General features: G+C 32.3%; 2 protein-coding genes across 5 annotated transcripts; both read left to right on the plus strand.

Annotated features, from left to right (window-relative positions):
• Positions 1 to 1,668: 1,668 nt before the first annotated feature.
• Positions 1,669 to 12,529, plus strand: LOC146952594 (transcriptional corepressor LEUNIG-like). 4 transcript variants are annotated; one of them, XM_085703667.1, is made up of 18 exons: positions 1,669 to 1,908; positions 2,330 to 2,427; positions 2,524 to 2,633; positions 3,537 to 3,932; positions 4,023 to 4,102; positions 4,698 to 4,776; positions 4,859 to 4,934; positions 5,149 to 5,198; positions 5,924 to 6,235; positions 6,363 to 6,566; positions 6,748 to 6,999; positions 7,086 to 7,227; positions 9,503 to 9,612; positions 9,794 to 9,943; positions 10,424 to 10,579; positions 10,689 to 10,805; positions 11,604 to 11,810; positions 12,100 to 12,529. In XM_085703667.1, exons 1-18 carry the CDS (start codon positions 1,877 to 1,879, stop codon positions 12,241 to 12,243), a joined length of 2,715 nt encoding a protein of 904 aa, XP_085559793.1. In that variant the 5' UTR covers positions 1,669 to 1,876; the 3' UTR covers positions 12,244 to 12,529. The 4 variants fall into 4 exon arrangements, with proteins under 4 accessions (XP_085559793.1, XP_085559803.1, XP_085559797.1 ...); XM_085703677.1 differs by having other exon boundaries at positions 7,113 to 7,227; XM_085703671.1 differs by having other exon boundaries at positions 6,378 to 6,566.
• Positions 12,530 to 17,918: 5,389 nt separating this feature from the next.
• Positions 17,919 to 20,355, plus strand: LOC146952595 (putative 2-oxoglutarate-dependent dioxygenase AOP1). The gene is made up of 3 exons (XM_085703576.1): positions 17,919 to 19,165; positions 19,366 to 19,696; positions 19,967 to 20,355. Exons 1-3 carry the CDS (start codon positions 18,777 to 18,779, stop codon positions 20,216 to 20,218), a joined length of 972 nt encoding a protein of 323 aa, XP_085559702.1. The 5' UTR covers positions 17,919 to 18,776; the 3' UTR covers positions 20,219 to 20,355.

Below are 20,355 nucleotides of genomic sequence, written 5' to 3' on the forward strand. Positions count from 1 at the left end.
ACAGAAAATTCTATTTTTGGATTCCTTAACAAAACCCTTATTATAAACATAATGCCGACTTGTACGCATGTCAAAAATAAGTTGAATTCATGATCTTAAAAATAACAAACTAAATAGAGCGGTGGAAATTTTGTAAAAAAAAAAAAAAATAGAGCGGTGGAAAAGAGATTGTAGATAGAACTTCACTCTTGGTAGGAAAAAAAAGTAAGAAAGTGAAAGATTAAAAATAAGTGTATCCCATGAAAAAAGTATAGCCTCCATAGTTTAAAAAAAACCTATAGTAAATTCATACGGTCTATTTTCAATATTTCCGTTATTGAAAGAGACTCTTATTTTTTGGTTATCGAAAGACTTATTCATTTAGTTATAGTAAATTAAAAAATTAGCTGAAATGAATTATTAAAATAAAATATCAAAATTAATTAAATTATAGAAAACGAAATTCATACCATATGATTATTTTTTACTTTAACATCATTATTGCTTTTTAATAATAATTATTTTTTCCTCTTCTAATATTCTATCCAACCAAACTAGAAAAGAAAAAAATAAACTCATATCTTCTACTCTCTCTTCCTCTCACTAAATTATACATCAAATATCATACCTAAAATTTTATAATTTTATTTCTTCTACTAAAAAACCTTTATTTTTTCTTCTTCTCACATCAATAATATTTGTTAAGTTAGAATTTAACGTTTTTGTCAAAAAAGTTAGAATTTAACGTATCTACTTGATATACAATTTTTCTATCTTTTTTTTTTTTTTGACAAAATACAATTTTTCTATCTTGTTTGACAAAATACAATTTTTTATAATACACTAATTCATACTGTTAAAAAGTTTGGTTGACTAAAACATATTTTATATATAATGAAATATTTAATTAAGTAGTTAGACTATTATTTAACAACTTATATATATATATATATATATATATATATATATATATATATAATGATTAAAAATACTTTTTTATATTATATTTACATTTACTTAATTACGTTAGTTTGTTATATCATAGAGATGACCGTGAACTTCTACTTAAATAAAAAATTGTCGACTGTTGTCAAAATTTGAACAACCTTTAAACATTATCGTAGACCACGAGAAACGTTTCCCAAACCCTGTCAACTACATATAATAATACAAACATATTGATTAATAATTTATAATTGAAAACCCTAAAGTACATTTTGAAAATAAATACTTTAGTTTAATACAATAAGAAATAAGAAAGTTTTTTTTTATTTGTTCATAATATAAAATATATAAGAAATATACTTAAATGTAGTTTAAATCTCCCAATTTTTATCCATCCACGAAATTGTTCAAACTAGTAAACTACACCCTCTGATCACTAATATAAGTAAAAATTAACATTTTATATTCATTCATTAAGTGATGTATGTAGTATATAATAAAGACTATATACATTATTAATTGAATGAATCTACAATATTAATAATGATCAGAGTCTGTCCTTCAAAAAAACGGTGAAACTAAAGTTAATTTTAGATAAAAAACCGAGTAAAAAAACATTTATTACTACAAAAATCAAGGACAACAACAACTAAGTTGATCTACAAAGAAGTGTTGTAAACAAAATATCAGTCTCACGTGTCAAGATTGACCATATAAAAACACATTTTGCCAATGTTTTTTCTTACCGTGTCTTAAGTCTTACAAGAATCGTTTCTGTTTCATTCCATTTCGATTTTTTTTTTTTTCTTCCTCAAATTCCTCTTTCTTTTCTCCTCTGGGTTCATGTTTCTGTGCCTCTCTTTTGTAACTGTTACTTCTCACTTCCATTAGAAAAACTCATCAACCTCTTTCATTTCTTCAATACCCTTCAATTTCCTCTCTTTCTTTCAGCATGTCTCAGACTAACTGGGAGGCTGATAAGATGTAAGTTTTCCTGTGTTCTTCAGTTTTATATATTTTTTTCAGTTTTTAAAAATGGGTTTTTAATTCATGCTAAATTTTGTTTTTTGATGATTTAGGTTATGATTTTGTATGCTTTAATGATTTGGGGTTGGTTTATTTCATCATTGTTTCTGGTTCTATATGTGTTGTTTCTTTATGAATGTGTGAAGATATTTTGATGGGTATGTTAGGGTTTTTTAGATTATGCAAGTAAAAGGGTTTTTTTTTTTTTTATTTAGATTGAATGAAATTGTTACATTTGGTTGTTGAAATGTTTGTTTCTTGCATTAGGGTTGTTGATATTGATGTTTATGTGATATACTTGATGTAAAGATCTAAGCTTTGGTTCTCAAAGTTGAATTTGATTTTGTAACTTTTGCTTGCTTGTGTTGTGATATTTCAGGTTGGATGTTTACATCCATGATTACCTTGTGAAGAGGGATTTGAAAGCTTCTGCTCAGGCTTTTCAAGCTGAAGGGAAAGTGTCTTCTGATCCTGTTGGTGAGTTATAACCTAGAAGCAAATAATGTTTGTTTTGTTCATTTTATTAATTTGGATTTTTTTGTTTGTTTTTGTAATGGTGATGTTGGATTGCAGCTATTGACGCTCCGGGAGGATTTTTGTTCGAGTGGTGGTCGGTTTTCTGGGACATATTCATTGCCAGGACGAACGAGAAGCATTCGGAAGTTGCCGCGTCTTATATCGAGGTTGGTTGTAAAAACCACGTTCTTTTCCGTATTTAGATTACTTCTAGTCTGTTGAATCTGAGTTGCGTGATTGCACTAGAAGTTCAGCGAATAAAACACGGAATCAAATAAGGAAGTTGGTTACCTTTTTCGCTGTATCTATTCGTGTATTATTATATAAGGAATAAGGAATCTTGTATATTTGACGTGTCGTAGCTTCCAAATTGCGCATCTTAACTTTCAAATTATTCGATTTGTCGTTTCTATGCGTTGTTTAGCTGTTAGGGGAAGTTGGAATCATTTCTTAATAATCAATTTTTATTGGACAGGATTGTAGAATGAAGTTAATTATTGAATTTCTTCTGATTATTAATAAAGTTAACAATAAATTTTTATTGGACAGGATTGTAGAATGAATCATATTTGCAAAAGTGATTATTTGTCTACTTGTGATTATGACTATTTAGTGGTTTATGATGTCCTCACTTTTACTGATTAAATCATAAATTGCAGAGAAAATTGTTTTTGCGTTGTCATGTAAAACTACAATGGCATGGTAACTTTGAATGCAAAGCTAGGAAAAAAAAAAGGAGAAGTTGGTCACTTTGTTACTTAACGTGTCTCAAATTTATGATGACAGTTTATATTACTTTTGATCTTTTGTCTTTATTTTAGTGTACCGATTTGTTTTTATATTTTTGCAAAGCCACTCCATGCTAGCTTTGGTGTCAAACATGCAATGTTGTATAAAAGCCTACTTTCCATGCTTTGTTAAATTGCATAAATTATGTACCTTTTGTTTTTGCTCAGGAATAAGAAATTTCAATTTGGGTAACTATTTTAGTCAGATATAGATATTTTTATATTTTACTCAGTATATTTGCCGCGCTTGAAGTTTTTCGGTTTGTAAAACTCCTTTTGCAGACTCAGTTAATTAAGGCCAGGGAGCAGCAGCAGCAACAGCAGCAGCAGCCACAACCTCAGCAATCACCACATCAACAGCAGCAGCAGCAACAACAACATCAGATGCAGATGCAACAGATGCTGTTACAGAGGCAACACCAGCAGCAACAGCAGCAACAGCAACAACAGCAACAACAGCAACAGCAGCAGCAGCAGCCGCAACATCAGCAGCAACAACAGCAACAGCAACAGCAACAGCAACAACAGGGTAGGGATAGGGCTCATCTCTTGAATGGTGGTGGTGCAAATGGATTAGTTGGAAACCCTAGCACTGCAAATGCTATAGCAACAAAGATGTATGAGGAAAGGTTAAAACTTCCCCTTCAAAGGGATTCTTTGGAAGATGCTGCAATGAAGGTACAGGGGTGTTCCGGTTGTGTAAATATAAGATGAGTTATTAATCTTATGATATATATATTCATAGCTATCTTATGTTATTCCGTACAGCAAAGATTTGGAGACCAACTCTTGGATCCAAATCATGCTTCAATACTGAAGTCTTCTGCAGCTACTGGCCAGCCGTCAGGGTAATTTTCTTTAGAACTTGGCCTTTATTGATTTTTCTTTTTTCGGTTTTAAATTAGCATGATTTATGCCCCAAAACAGAAGGTAGTATAGCGCTGCGGAATTTAAGCAAATTGCAACTGTGTTGCGATATGTTTATTTAATACGAAATGTTGTCAAATAGCAGCTATAACTATGCTATAGAACTATTGCGTAGCAGAATTTGAACCGACCACTATTTTCGCGATCACTGAAATAGTAAAATTTGATGCTTACTTCATCAATGTGAACTAAAAGAAGATTTTGCATGTTAACCCGCTATAACAGTCAGATAGTTCTCTTTGGAGGGGAGGCCGAGTGCTTAATGTTCGGCAATTATTTGAAATTGGTCCGCTCCTTCCATGACCTTAAAGAATAAAGTTTTATTTAATTTTTTTTATAATTTTGATAGCTTTTTAACTAAAATTGATACCCCGAAGCATCACTATGATAATTGACATCCCAGCTATGCTGACACCACAACTACAATGCCTGTTCAATTTTCTATTTCTCTTAGCATGTGTTATTCTTTATAGCAATGGATATTGACTGTATCAACACCGAATTTCTTGATTTCAGGCAAGTTTTGCATGGTGCTGCTGGTGCGATGTCTCCACAAGTTCAAGCTCGTAGTCAGCAACTACCAGGGTCTACTCCGGTACACTATCATAAAAAGTGTTCACTTTACTCTTACTATATGTCCTATTTGCTGGTTTTCCTGACTTGCCACTTGGAATCAGGATATAAAAACTGAGATCAATCCTGTATTGAATCCCAGAGCTGCGGGTCCCGAAGGATCATTGATGGCAATTCCTGGTAATCTTTCATTGAGTTATTATTCTAATGTAACTAGATTGTGTTATTACTGCAAAAACTGGTTCGCAAGCATGCTATAGTATTTCATTCTATGTAATTTATTCATTACCTTATTGCGTGGGGATATTTTGGGATATAATGCGAAGGCGTTATGAAGTTTTGTGATTATCTGTGCTCACAGATTAAGTTAACAGGATACTTTTGTTTGTTCCAGGATCAAATCAAGGTGGCAACAATTTGACTCTGAAAGGGTGGCCACTCACAGTGAGTAAACCTTTTATTTTAATATTAATTTAACTATTGCTGTTGGTTAACATTATGTTTTCCTAAACTTGATCATTATTGCCAATATAAATACCATTCTTCAAAGTGATTGTGTGCTGGAGTCTTTTGGAGTGAGATAGGATGCAGCTTTTATCACTTGATTTTTTGTTGTACATAGGAAGGGAATCTATGGTCTTTACCCTAACTGTTTCCTTCCCTTGGCTATTATCAAGTGGATGAAGTAGCCCTCCTATGCTTGTATCTGTTAACCTTACCAAACCTCCCTTGTCTGATTGAAATGGTGGCCTATTATCTGAAGAGTCTAGCAATTATCATATTAAGTTCTCTGTTATTAGGTTTTTATATTGGGCCTAACTCATCATTACTACACTTGTAAGTGAGGGGTTCTGCTCCTTATAAATGTAGAACTTAGATTTTTCTCAATACATGCCATCACGCCTAGTGCTATTGAACTTGGTGCATCGATAATTTGGTGGGTGATCCGAATGAATAAGTTCTGATACCATTTTATATTGGGTCTAAATCATCCTTACAAAATTGGCTTGTAAGGTGAGGGGTGTCACCCCTCTTTTTATATTCTTTTCAGGCCTTATTTACTCTCAATGTGGGACTTGGGTCTTCCCAATATTTGTATCTAATAAATGATGAAACTAAACAATTGAGTTATGAAGTATCACTATTTAACATTTTCCTTTCCATAATAGGGTTTGGATCAACTTCGTTCTGGTTTACTCCAGCAACAAAAACCTTTCATACAAAGTCCACAGCCTTTTCATCAACTTCCAATGTTGACACAACAACATCAGCAACAACTTATGTTAGCTCAGCAAAACCTGGCATCACCTTCTGCCAGTGATGATAGTAGAAGACTCAGAATGCTACTGAATACTCGAAATATGGGCGTAGGTAAGGATGGCCTTTCAAATCCTGTTGGTGATGTTGTATCAAATGTTGGATCGCCCCTTCAAGCAGGTGGTCCTCCATTTCCTCGTGGGGATACAGATATGCTAATGAAGGTAATTGTTCTCACAATCTATCTTTTCATAATAATTCAGATCTTGCATTTTTTCATCAAATTGCCCTTTTTAAAAAATCCTTAAGAGTCAAAATGTTTTATGAGTTGAAAAGTTTGTATTTATGTAGTTGAAACTTGCTCAGTTACAACATCAACAACAGCAGAATGCCAATCCACAACAGCAGCAACTTCAACAACAGCATTCTCTTTCAAATCAGCAATCTCAGTCTGCAAATCATAACATGCATCAGCAAGATAATAAAGTAGGGGGAGGTGGTGGCAGTGTCACCGGAGATGGTAGCATGTCAAACTCCTTTAGAGGAAATGATCAGGTCAGTCCTTTATTTGTGACTTCTATTCCGTGCGTGCAATTGAGCCATGTATGATTTCTTGGTTTCGTTTATCTTAAGGAATCATTGGGCAGTGTGTACCATTAAATATTTTATGACTTGTAAAATAATGTAAAGTCTGAAATGGGTTTCTAACATTATTTTTGTTCTGAATGAACTCAAGGTTTCCAAAAGCCAGCCTGGAAGAAAGAGAAAGCAGCCTGTATCTTCTTCTGGTCCTGCCAATAGCTCAGGAACGGCGAATACAGCAGGACCATCTCCGAGTTCAGCACCCTCAACTCCCTCAGGCTCAACTCATACGCCTGGTGATGTGATATCAATGCCTTCTTTACCTCATAATGGTAGTTCTTCTAAGCCATTAATGATGTTTAGCACTGATGGCACCGGAACTCTTACCTCACCTTCAAACCAATTGGTGAGTGACTCTTCCATCTGATTTCAATTAATGGAAGGAATAATAAGTTCCTTGCATGTAGACTCATTGCCATTCCATTTTGGCAGTGGGATGATAAGGATATTGAATTGCAGGCAGATGTGGACCGCTTTGTAGAGGACGGATCTCTCGATGACAATGTTGAGTCTTTTTTATCGCATGATGATACAGACCCTAGAGATCCAGTTGGACGTATGGATGTAAGCAAAGGTGCAGTAAACACCAAATTTTATCTATCATAATTTTTTTTGCCATTACATTTGCATATAAATTTTTCCGGTATATATACATGTTAAATTTACCTCATTAGAAGTTTCTTTCTGAATGGCTGATTGTGATGTGTTGAATGTAGGAGTTGTGTTATACTGTTGTAGATATATATTTGTACACAGCTTCAATTTATCTTCATAACTTGTGTTACACATAAGACCATTCATGTTCTTATTGGTCCTTCATCTTGAGGCTGACGGTGGCATGCTTTTCTTCGGATTGTCACCAGATGAGTAGACAATGAGTAACTCTCTCAACAGCTGAAACCCTATTAAAGACGAGTGAAACAAAAGATGAAAATGAGGAACAAACTAGAGAGCTATGATACGAACTGATAAGTATTTAAGCACTTTTGGAACCCTCACTTAAAAGCTAGTTATCAAGGGGGGGTGGGTGGTGGAAGAACAAAACCACTTAAATGCTCCACCGAGTATCCCATACTACTTGACGTGGGACTTGAGAGCCGACGTCCATACGTCTGCTCTCTACAACGCTTTATTCATCTTTTCGGGTTAGCCCCCTCTGTAGACAGCCCTTTCCGAGCCACCGACAACCAGATCTGATACCAATTGATAAGTATCTAACTCTGAAGCATGGGTACGACAGAAATGGAGGAGTACCCATACTGGATACATATCGGATATGGGTTCGCGTAAAGCAAGAACTGAGGACATACCTTTTTTTTTTCCCGCACTTGATCATCTCTGGTATGGCTCGGTGCGGCTAGGTACTCTACAAAAAAAACTTTCGCGACAAAGAAGATGCAGAAAAGACGTGATAAAAGATGCAGCGACGGAGATTGCAGAAACAAAGATGGAGTGATGAAGATTTGGTCCCTGGCGGCGGCAGTGGCTTGTAAAATTTATAAACAGTAGGCAAGTAATACTCGGGGTTATTTAATATTGGGATTGGCTCGCTGGAGCTGCAGCTTGTGAATTTTTTTACACAAAAAATGCTACTTGAAGACTTAGGTTTGACCAAAAAAACTTATAGTTTAGTTATGGGCTTGGCTCAAAATAAATTTAAATGTAATAAACTGCATAAATAATGGAATTTGAATTCAACTATCAATCAAGATTATATAAAATGTTATAAACAATAATTATTGAAGGGGGAGGAACCAAGGCCCTTAAATATTCCACCGAACATCCCATACTCATCGATGTGGGAATTGACACTCCCCATAATACCCAAGTCCCTATCACCAGCTAGAGAACTATGATAACCTAATAATTGAAAAAAGTAGCTGCATAATAAATACTCCCTCCGTCCCGGAATAACTGACCCATTTTCTAAAAAAAAGTGTCCCAAAATAACTGACCCATTTCAATTTTCAATACAACTTTCATCATTCCCAATACAAAATAACACTAAATAATACTACTTTTATCATTCCCAATACAATATATTCCACTTTCCCCTTTATTTATACATTTTTCTTAATCTGTGTGAAATGAGCCAAGAGGTCAAATAAATTGGGACGGAGGGAGTATACAATAATACAATATATCTACAATCAATAGCATCTTCTCCTGTTTGGTTGCGTTTTTGCCTTGTTTTGGTGATGTTTTCCTGGTTGGATCTGCTTTGTCTCATTTCTTCGATGGTGCTGAGTTCTTTAGCTGCGTCTGTTTTACTAGCTTTGGCTGGGTTTATATAACAAGCCAAAAGTTTAGTAAGCTCAAGCTTGAAGAAGAATGGTAGAATTTTAGCTGATTAAACTAAAATTTAGATTCAACTTCTATTATGATGATTACTGATTGTTCGCTAGCAATCAGGATGCTGATTCGCTTCTTTATTCATGTAATATTTTGATAAGGAAAGGAATCAGTGTTGGCGTAAAAGGAAAATACATCAACGACAACAAATGAAGCCTTTTTCCACTAGGGGGATTGGCAACATAAAAGGATTACACAAACAATAAAAAAACGAAAACATCTAAGGAGCAAAGCTAAGCTGGCCAATGAACCCCTCAACTTTTGTTGAGGGAACCCCTTCTAGCTACCTTGCCCCCCCGAATAATATTACCATATAGCATAGACACAATTTTCTCCCAACCGTTCTACATGAACAATATTCTTAGTGGTATCAGTTAGAAAGGGCTATAATCTTTTGTTTTTGAAGATGTAATGTTGCTTTTAATTTGTTGACTTTCATAAAAAGGAGATTCATAATTGATTTTGAAACTGATAGCATGAGTTTGCTTTATTTCTAGGTTTCACATTTTCTGAAGTAAATTCGGTTCGTGCAAGCACAAATAAAGTTGTTTGTAGCCATTTCTCATCCGACGGAAAATTGCTTGCAAGTGGTGGTCATGACAAAAAGGTTTGTTCATTGCTCTGGAAAAGCATGTTTTAATGCTTTCTCTGTTTAATTGATTTCTAAAAATTTGCACTGAACATGTGTAATTGACCTGCTTGAAAATTGCAAAACAAAATCCAGAACTTTTGTATCATTTATTCTGTTTATACATAGATTGTGACATTTCCTTTGTTTCACAATGCAGGTTGTTTTATGGTACACAGATTCTCTAAAGCAGAAAGCTACTCTTGAAGAACATTCACTTTTAATCACTGATGTCCGTTTCAGTCCAAGCATGCCTCGTCTTGCAACATCTTCATACGACAAAACTGTCCGGGTTTGGGATGTTGACAATGTTAGTTGATTTTGTCTGTTTTCATCGAATCTTGTACAGATAAATGGTTTCTGCATATTCTAAATCTATATTTGAAGTAACTTGACTGTGCAGTCCACAATTATAGTCTTTTCCCGCCTTTGAAATGTGGCTCATCTGCAGTTATAAAAATATGCCTTGTTGAAAGTAGCTGTAGATAATAGAAGTTTATGGATATTTTATTGTGATCAACATGTATGTTCAACTGCATCATGAATTAGAATGTCCTAGATCGTTTGATCTATGCACAAACTTTTGATTGCTAGGTTCATTCATTTAGGTTTATTTAAGGTTTGGGAACGTTCTTTATATTATCACAGGCATAGTTGATGTTCGGTCGTAAGTTGCTAATGATTATGATAGTTTGTTTTCCTATATATAAATTTTGATGGATTGTTTTTTTTCCTTTTCTTTTTTGTTATTCTACATATGCTTAATGCTTATTTGTAATTACCAATGCAGCCTGGGTATTCGCTTCGTACCTTCACTGGGCATTCTGCAGCTGTTATGTCACTAGACTTTCATCCTAATAAAGATGACCTTATCTGCTCTTGTGATTGTGATGGCGAGATAAGATATTGGAGTATTAACAATGGCAGTTGTGCTAGAGTGTCAAAGGTAGCATTTTAGTATTATCTCACTTCATTCACAGTTGTATGGTTTAGTAGTTGCGTATTGAGGTGAAAGAGTATTCAACTGACAATTTATATTTTTTTTCACTAATTAGGGTGGCATGGCACAGATGAGATTTCAACCTCGGCTAGGGAGATTCCTTGCTGCAGCTGCAGAGAACGTTGTCTCTATACTTGATGTTGAGACACAAGCATGCCGATATTCTCTAAAGGTTGGTTCAAATAGGAATCTTAGTCTTTTTGTTGGATTTAGGATAAAATCTTTCAATGAAGTATGCATTTCGTCTCAAGTCTGGAACATTTTCCATCCTATCTGGTTAACATCAGAAACCAATTTAAGTAAATTGATTTAAGGTAAAGATCCCACTCGTGTCTAGGTAATTCTTAAGTTAGTAAGATAATAGCTTATTACAAGATGTTTTATGGTGGGTACCGGTGGAAGAATAACATATTGCACTCATACAGTTCACTATATATCATGTCTGTTAAAGCTAATTTTTCCCTTCATTATTTGCAAACATTGATTTTGACGCACCTCAATGACATTTCAAATGATTTTAGATTTACTTAGAATTTACATTGATTATCTATATGATATAAACTATCAATCAAATAGTGAGATTTGTAAAATATGCAGAGTGGTGCAACACTATCCAGATGTTACACCGGTGTAATTTGATCTCTTCTATTTGTTCTATCCTTGTTTTATAAATATCTATAGCTGTAACGTAAAAACATGTATAGTTCCATGTAGGTTAAGGTTACTCATTTGGCCATAATTTATAGTATTTTGACTCAGGTCTATGAAAAGAAAAACTACTCATACTTTTAATAAGAATCAAACACTTCTGGCAGTGTTATATATGCATTACTGAACAACTATGTTGCCTGGATATTTTGTATTGGTCACTTCAACTGTGATGTTATGTAGTTTTTTATGTAGTTTTTTTCATACTCTTCTTGGGAACATGCTGATTTTACTATTCTGAATATGTTCCTATGAATTGCAGGGTCACACAAAGTCAATACATTCTGTTTGTTGGGATCCTTCTGGAGAGTTCCTGGCATCTGTCAGTGAGGACTCTGTCAGGGTTTGGACTCTTGGATCCGGGAGTGAAGGGGAATGTGTTCATGAGCTTAGCTGTAATGGAAATAAATTTCACTCGTGCGTTTTCCATCCAACGTATTCTTCACTGTTGGTCATTGGCTGTTATCAGGCAAGTCTACATTTCCTTGTTTTTTTTTTCTTTTCCTTTTGAGTATGTTTGGATTCACAATTTTTTGGGTATTGATTTATAGGTAAAACTTATAATATAGGAACCACTTTGATCTTGAAATCCTTTTCTGTATAAATTGTGTTCAGAAATCTACTCTATTTGGTTGGATTTTGAGTGAACTTGATTTGATTTTTAGCTATAATTATTAGAATGGATTTTTTCACCAAATAACATGTATTTACTTTTGAAACATTAACACAAATAACACCATTTCTACTATGATCTGCAGTCATTGGAGCTGTGGAACATGACCGAGAACAAGACGATGACTCTGTCTGCTCACGACGGTCTTATTGCTGCACTGGCCGTTTCAACTGTAAACGGTTTGGTTGCTTCTGCCAGTCATGACAGGTTTGTCAAGCTCTGGAAGTGACCTTAACCTGGCCGGTGTACCATTGTTGTACAATACAATGTTGTTTTTTATACAAGTGTTGATCATAACATGCATGTAATTCCATTCCCCTTTTATGTTTTTGATTTTTGCTTCATCCACCAACCACCCTCTTTTTTCTATGTAACAATAGATTATAACCTTTGTAACATTATCACCATTCTTGTTTACTTTGGAGATTCATGTTTTTGTATCCTCAAATTGGACAATATAATATTATTCTGTACCTTTTTCCCGCTTATCTCAAATTGAAGCATGTTTTGAGAAATTTGTTTATGACTTCTATTGATTTTTATTTTATGATTCAAATCTACTTGTATAAGGATATTTAGAAGGTTGCATGATTTAATAACAACATACATCATGTTATTTCTTACCTTGTACTTTAAAGAAGGGAAATGGACTATAGAAGAAGCAAACAATAAAGATTAAATTGGTAGATAGAAATTTTAACATTATCCGACCCTAAGTAAAGTATATACCATTATTTTTTTAAACTATGCATTGATAATGAAATCAAAATTTGTATGGAGTCACAAAGTCAGCTATTTCTATTTGAAGTTAATATTCTTTGCAATAACATCACAATTGCAATTGCAGCCAAATTTGGCTTACCTTCACCCAAATACTATATTAATCTTTTCATCACTTATATTTCTCTCTCAATTTTTATCTTGATTTCCACCATCCATTCTATGATTGTATATCTCTTTGTAATATCCTTGTTCTTTTGTGTTTAAGAGGATGGAAAGACATGTGTTAGGAGATGATCCAATTTCATTGTGGTCCTATTTGTCAATAATTGACCTCAAAGGGTTAAAATATTTTTTTGAACTCCAAAAAATAGTTTGATATTTATTTTAGTCATTATAACTTTTTTAAAATGTTTTTTAGCCAAAAATCCTAGGAAGGATCACGTGAGAGATTAACGAAACAAAATATTTGTTGGTTAAGTATACAATAAATAGAAACTCATTAAACCATTTTAGGAATCAAAATCTTCATTTGCCCATTTATTTTGGCATAGTGAAACATGTTAGTAGCGCAAATAAAGAACTTAGTACTAGAATATTCCTTAATGAAGGCACATGTCCAATTTCATGAAAATTAAATCTAATTAATGCACATGATCCTTTGGTCAAAAGATAAGATAAATTTGACAAAATGTTATTTTTTATTTTTTTTGTCAGCAAAATTAAATCTAATTAATGCACATGATCCTTTGGTCAAAAGATAAGATAAATTTGACAAAATGTTATTTTTTATTTTTTTTGTCAGGTAGCCTAGTGGCTAGATTCACACACATTATGTGTGGAGAAGTGGGGAATTCGGGGTTCGAACCTCGACCCCTGCATATAATATCCCTTGTAGCTACCAACTAAGCTACACTTACGGGACTGACAAAATGTTATTTTAGTCAGGGTTAATACATTTTTACCCCCCTGTAATATAGGCGAGTTCCGATTTTCCCCCCTGTAAAAAAGATTCTTTCGATTCCAACCCTGAAATATGAAGATTCCGTCGAAAACACCCCTGGTCAAATCTGGCACACGCCAGGTGCTGATGTGGCGCGCCACGTCACCTTTTTTGATGACGTGGCACGCTGACTGTATAATTATTTTTATTTTTTATTTTTTTAATAGGGACACGTGGCATTTCATATTTTTTAATAAAAAAATATTTTTTTAATAAAAAAAATATTTTTTTAATAATTTAAAAAATATTTTTTTTTAAGTTTTTTTTAAATTTTTTTTTTAAAAAAATAAAAAAAACGAAAAAAATTCTTAACAAATAAAAAAAATGAAAAAAAATTCTGAAAAAAATTAAAAAAATACCGAAAATTTTTTAAAAAAATTGGAAAAATTAATAAAAATGAAAACAAAAATCTGGAAAATTTTAAAAATAAAAAGTAAAATCTGGAAAAATTAAAAAAATGATAACATTATGGAAAAAATTAATAAATTTTGAAAAATTCATATTTCCAGATTTTTTCAATACCGGAAAAATGAAAAAAAAATCATATTTTTTTTCGGAAAGTACTTGTCATTCAACCGTATAACATGATTTATATACCGGTGTCAATCAATATACATTGTATCCTGTTATTCGGACATGATTTTTATAAATATGAATAATCTTCAAATTTTTGAAAATGACCAATCTTGAAATTTTTGAATAAAGATTAATCATATTTACAAAAACTAAATTTTCGAAAAAAAAAAAGATAAAAAAAAATATGGTAATTGAGTCAAACATAATTCATATTTTTTTCGAAAAATATACAAACTGCTCAAAACATTTTTTATGTTAGTGTCTACTAGTTTCAATGGTATTTGAGTCAAACATAATTTATATTTGTTTTACTATTTGAATATGATTAATCTTTTTTCAAAAATTTCAAGATTCATCATTTTCAAAAATTTGAAGATTAATCATATTTATAAAAATCATGTCCGAATAACAAGATACAATGTATATTGATTGACACCGGTATATAAATCATGTTATACGGTTGAATGACAAGTACTTTCCGAAAAAAAATATGATTTTTTTTTTCATTTTTCCTGTATTGAAAAAATCTGGAAATATGAATTTTTCAAAATTTATTAATTTTTTCCATAATGTTATCATTTTTTTAATTTTTCCAGATTTTACTTTTTATTTTTAAAATTTTTGAGATTTTTGTTTTCATTTTTATTAATTTTTCCAATTTTTTTAAAAAATTTTCGGTATTTTTTTATTTTTTTCCAGAATTTTTTTTCATTTTTTTTATTTTTTTAAAATTTTTTTTAAAAAAAAACTTAAAAAAATATTTTTTTAATTATTAAAAAAATATTTTTTTTATTAAAAAAATATTTTTTTATTAAAAAATAGGAAATGCCACGTGTCCCTATTAAAAAAATAAAAAATAAAAATAATTATACAGTCAGCGTGCCACGTCATCAAAAAAGGTGACGTGGCGCGCCACATCAGCACCTGGCGTGTGCCAGATTTGACCAGGGGTGTTTTCGACGGAATCTTCATATTTCAGGGTTGGAATCGAAAGAATTTTTTTTACAGGGGGGAAAACCGGAACTCGCCTATATTACAGGGGGGTAAAAATGTATTAACCCTTTTAGTCACCTATCGAACTTGAGTGTACATGATCAATTCAAATGTATTCTCAACATTAGTTCTATGCAAATTTTTATTTTTCTCCCAATTATCAAATACTACTCTTTTAAAAACTAGTAACAAAACATTAGATATAAACATTAGCAGAGTGATAAGAAGTTTGAGGGTTCGAAACCCACTCTTAACATAATACTAACATTGATTGTTTTAAAAAAAAAACTAATAACAATGTTTGATCATTCGGTGTATTATTTTTTTCTCTTAAATTAATTATTTAGTTGATCATACAAAAAAATAATTAAAAGAAAACACATATTTGAAAGATGAATGATCGAAAGATCAACATTCTTGTTTGCTCATTCAAAAGTACTAATTCTAATTATCCTATAGATCCATCAAAAGGACGATCAATTATAGCATGTAATTAAAACGATCAATTATAACCAGTTTAAAATTTTGAATTCTTTCGAATCAATTAGATTGTAAATCATGCATGTTGAATTTTGTTCTCTTTTGTCCTTTACAAAATTAAATGGACATATCCATAACTGACCAGTTCACACCGTACACGGAATCTATATTATATATAGATTGCTATTTTTAGTTATATAAATTAGCAGATAGTATATGTCTAAGAAGAAAAAAGACGAAAAATAAATATTGATTATAACTTTGGAAGAAGAAGAGTACTACACATATGTACTTCTGGTCCCCATAATCTTGATTACGACCCTTCAACTCTCTAGATCCTCTTTTGTACACTTATATAAACACATAAATCAAAGATAACAATAGCTACTAGTGAATGGAAATGAAGAAAATGACCATATGGTTCTGTTAATTTGGACCACTTGATCAGAAAATAAATGTGCATGCGTTTATTATTGTGACTGCGTGTATAAGACAAGGCAAAAAAATAATAACTATATGCTAAAAAGGTGTTACAACTTACACTAGTTAGTATCCTACCATATTGCTATCCTTATTCAATCATATAGTTATTATGTAACTTAGTAATCTTGTGGTTGAGACAAACCAAACCAGATAGGAATCATAGCCCTTAATGGAATTTGGAAAGAGAATAATATTGGTAACATCACAGTTCCAAACGATATAAAAATTGCTGTTTTTGTAAAATGTTCTTTTGGTCCACGAAAAGAATATTACCTTTTTCTGCATATTTGGGTAGCTAGGTATGAACGTGATTATCACAGTCAAATATCTAGCATAATGTTTTTTTGGTTTTGTTTTGAAAGATCTAGCATAATGTTATTATTACTATATTTTTTTTTTAACATAACACATCTATCACATTTAGTATTGTTATTTATTATTATTGATTTTCTTTTTCTTTCATTGAACATGCTTTGTGTATCGACGACTATTTTCCTCTCTTAATCAGCCTAATGCGCTACATGCCCACTACTTCCCATTTGGTTCCTCCATGCACCACATCTTACTAGGAGATGATGTGCACTATGATACCATATGCAACGCTTCAGCAGACTTCTTTTAGGATTGTTGACTCTCGCCACAGACCAATATATTTTTTTCAATGTAATTTTCCCTTACACATATAAGAAAAACTTCCCATAAACTATTCATCCTATAACTGCTCCAAGTCAAACATATTTAATTATAGATTTGTATGTTCATGGCTACCGAAAATAAATCTCTTCTTCTTTACAGTTGTCCATAACCGTGTTCATATTTTTCACCGCTATGATTTTCAGGTAATTATTTGTGTCCATATCCATACTCACAGTAAGATATTTACCCTACCAATTATGGTTATTTTGTAGACAACTGAAATGGCAAACCGGCTAACCCGCCCCTCCACGACCCATCTTAACAGGGCAGGGCTAAACAACTATAGTTGTAACTTGTAGGATTGAAAATCCTACCCCATCTTTTTTCTTATAATGGTTGATGAACTACCCTGTCAAATTTCTTTTATAAAATCAATATATTCATTTATTCACACTAAATTTTTTTAAGGCAAAATCAAGTATGCAGTCCTTTAATTGATTATTTATGTTACATTTGTTTGCATCGTTAGCCTTTAAGTTACACTATGTCTTATTTCGTGGTTGTGTGAAACACAACAAGATAAACACAATATTTTAATGTTCATCCGTGACACACTCTGATGTCCAACTTAACAATATCAGATCTTCGATTAACTAAATACTTTGCTTGCAAGGAAAATACTATATGGTTACAGATAGTAGCAATCGCCAACCAAGCATTCACTGTCAAGTACTCCATAAATGAAAACTAGTAGTATGAAGCATTTATTATGCTTAACAGACCGCGTTTAATTAATAACGTATCTATATACAAATGGCTTGCATGCATGAACATAATCCGACTTTACAGGGTGGAACCCTTCTGGCTTGCTCCATACCTCACTCCTCATGAATGATATATAACTATTTTCTGCAAACTTCTAAATATTTCAATTCCTGAAGTCGCTCATCCTATATAGTTCTTTGCACATTTAAAGCACTACTACTAGCTTACACACACATACACATAATGTAAACATATCAAACACATAGTATGACTAAGCAAACACTTAATGTTTAGTACATTATTGGCTGGATGCATGTTAAAATGTATTGTGCCTGTGTGTCGGTCCGTTTAACCCGTTGTTTTTTGTGTGATGAGTTGTACTCTTTTCTATATCAAATATAAGTAAACTTTTTTTTTAGATTCATTAAATAATTGATGTATCTAATTTATAATATAAACGGATTCATCAATTATTCAATGAAAGTGGAAAAAAAAAATATTTTTGCTTGTATTTAAGACCAGATAATGCTTGTTAGTTTGTCTTGCCTGACCCGCTAAAAAACAAAGGTGGTAACCAGGCGGGTTGGTTGCTATGTCGGGTCTATAATTATTAAAAAAGTAATTTTTTTTTAGATACTTTAATTAGAGTTGGGAAATGCTAACTACTACATTACCATTAACTACTCTTTTAGTATGCATGTTTTTTTCTCATATTGACATGGTTTTACTTTTGAAGTCGCAATGTGATCAAGTCGTAGGTTTTTGTACAATTGCAATTGCATGACCATAATTGAGATAATAATTCAAACTTTGCTTGTAATGTTTTTTTATTTTTTATTTTAAATTTAACAAAATTAATTATAGATATATATGTCCCATTAAATAAATGTGTGAGCTCAATTTTTTTTCCTTCCATTAAATGTAGATATATATGATGGGACCCTATCTGTTTCCCTATATAGTAGTTTTAGTCCTGCTTTTCCGCAGCTTGGCTTTATTGTAACTAAATCAATCTCAAGTACGTCACTATAAATATATAGAGAAGAATCATGTGAAATAATAACCAAGAGAAATAACTTAAGAAAAAAAAACAAGATAAAGAAAAAATGGGTAGTGAGAGTGAAATGATCCCATGTCTAGATTTTTCCATGTATGATTTAGGAGTAGTTGATCAAGAAGAGAGTGAGGAGTGGAAAAAAATGAGCAAAAAAGTGAGAGAAGCTTGTGAGATTCATGGTTGTTTCATTGTAATGTATGATAAGAATAAGATCCCAAAGAGTTTATGTGAAAACATGTTCATGGGAATGAAAGACTTGTTTGATTTACCTGAAGAAATTAAGAGGAAACACATAAGCTCCACACCTTTTAGTAGCTACAATAGTGATGATCCCAAAATTCCCCTATCTCAAACCTTTGGGATTGATGATGCTTCTCTTGGAGATAATGCTATGGCTTTTACTAATCTCATGTGGCCTCAAGGAAACACAACTTTCTGGTACTAATTTATTTTTCTTTCCTTATCATACTATTTATATCTATTTAGCCATTTTTTTTTATAAGAACTAATTAACATCATGATTCCTCAAAATGATTATAGTGAGGTGGGGGATAAGAAAGAGTCTTTTTCTTTTCACAATTTTTTTTGAACACTATTGACACATTAATTTTGTTGTGGGTTTTTGTAATGATATATAGTGAGACAATGAAGACCATGAGTTCCAAGATGCTTGAATTACATTCCCTCGTTCTGAAGATGATTATAGATGGTTATGGTCTTCCAAAACAATACACTTCAACGATTGAAGAATTAAAGTGCCGTAGTAGTTTTCGATTGATGAAATACAAAGTTCCTGAAATCAACAAAGATTGTGAAACTGCCTTGGTATCTCACACTGACAAAAATACCTTAACCACTTTATGCCAAAATGAAGTCCAAGGTCTTGAGGTTCTTACTAAAACAAACCAATGGATTAGATTGAACATACCGAAGGGAGGCTTTGTTGTCATTGTTGGTGACACACTCAAGGTACTTTCATGCATGTATTGCTCTTATTTAATTTCTTGTACTACTAGATTTATATTCTATTTGTTCTATTGGTGCAAAAATTTCATGTAGATGTTTATTCATACTTTTGCTTTCCAATATGGTTCACTATAACTTGTCGTAAGAGTTGAAGTTGGATTTAGGACGATACATACATAATGTAGTTGTAAAACATTATTGTGAATGCACATTTGTTTTTCACTAAAAGATAGGATGCATGCTTATATATAATAATTGATTATACGTTGATAGGCATGGAGCAATTGTAGACTTCATGCAGCTGCACACAAAGTGACAATGTTTGGAGATAAAGAAAGGTATTCATTTGCATTATTTTCCCTCCCAAAGAAAGATGTGGAAATTGAGGTGCCACAAGAATTGGTGGAGGATAAAATGCATCCTCTTCATTACCGGTCATTCAATTATGATGATTACTTAGACTACTTCATGTTAGGTCTCAAAGAAAATAAAGGAAATACACTAGAGGCATTTATAGGTGTTTGATTGATGTATATGATGAATATATGATGTTACTAAAACAATCATACGTATATGCATTAGAATTATTGTCTTTCACATATAAATAATCACATATGATAATTATAAGTAATGGTGAGAAGAATTTCACTATATTATATTAA

The sequence above is a fragment of the Medicago sativa genome, chromosome 1 (genome assembly GCF_051527215.1).
Source record: "Medicago sativa cultivar Bolivia chromosome 1, Bolivia_mono, whole genome shotgun sequence".
Lineage (NCBI taxonomy): Eukaryota > Viridiplantae > Streptophyta > Magnoliopsida > Fabales > Fabaceae > Medicago > Medicago sativa.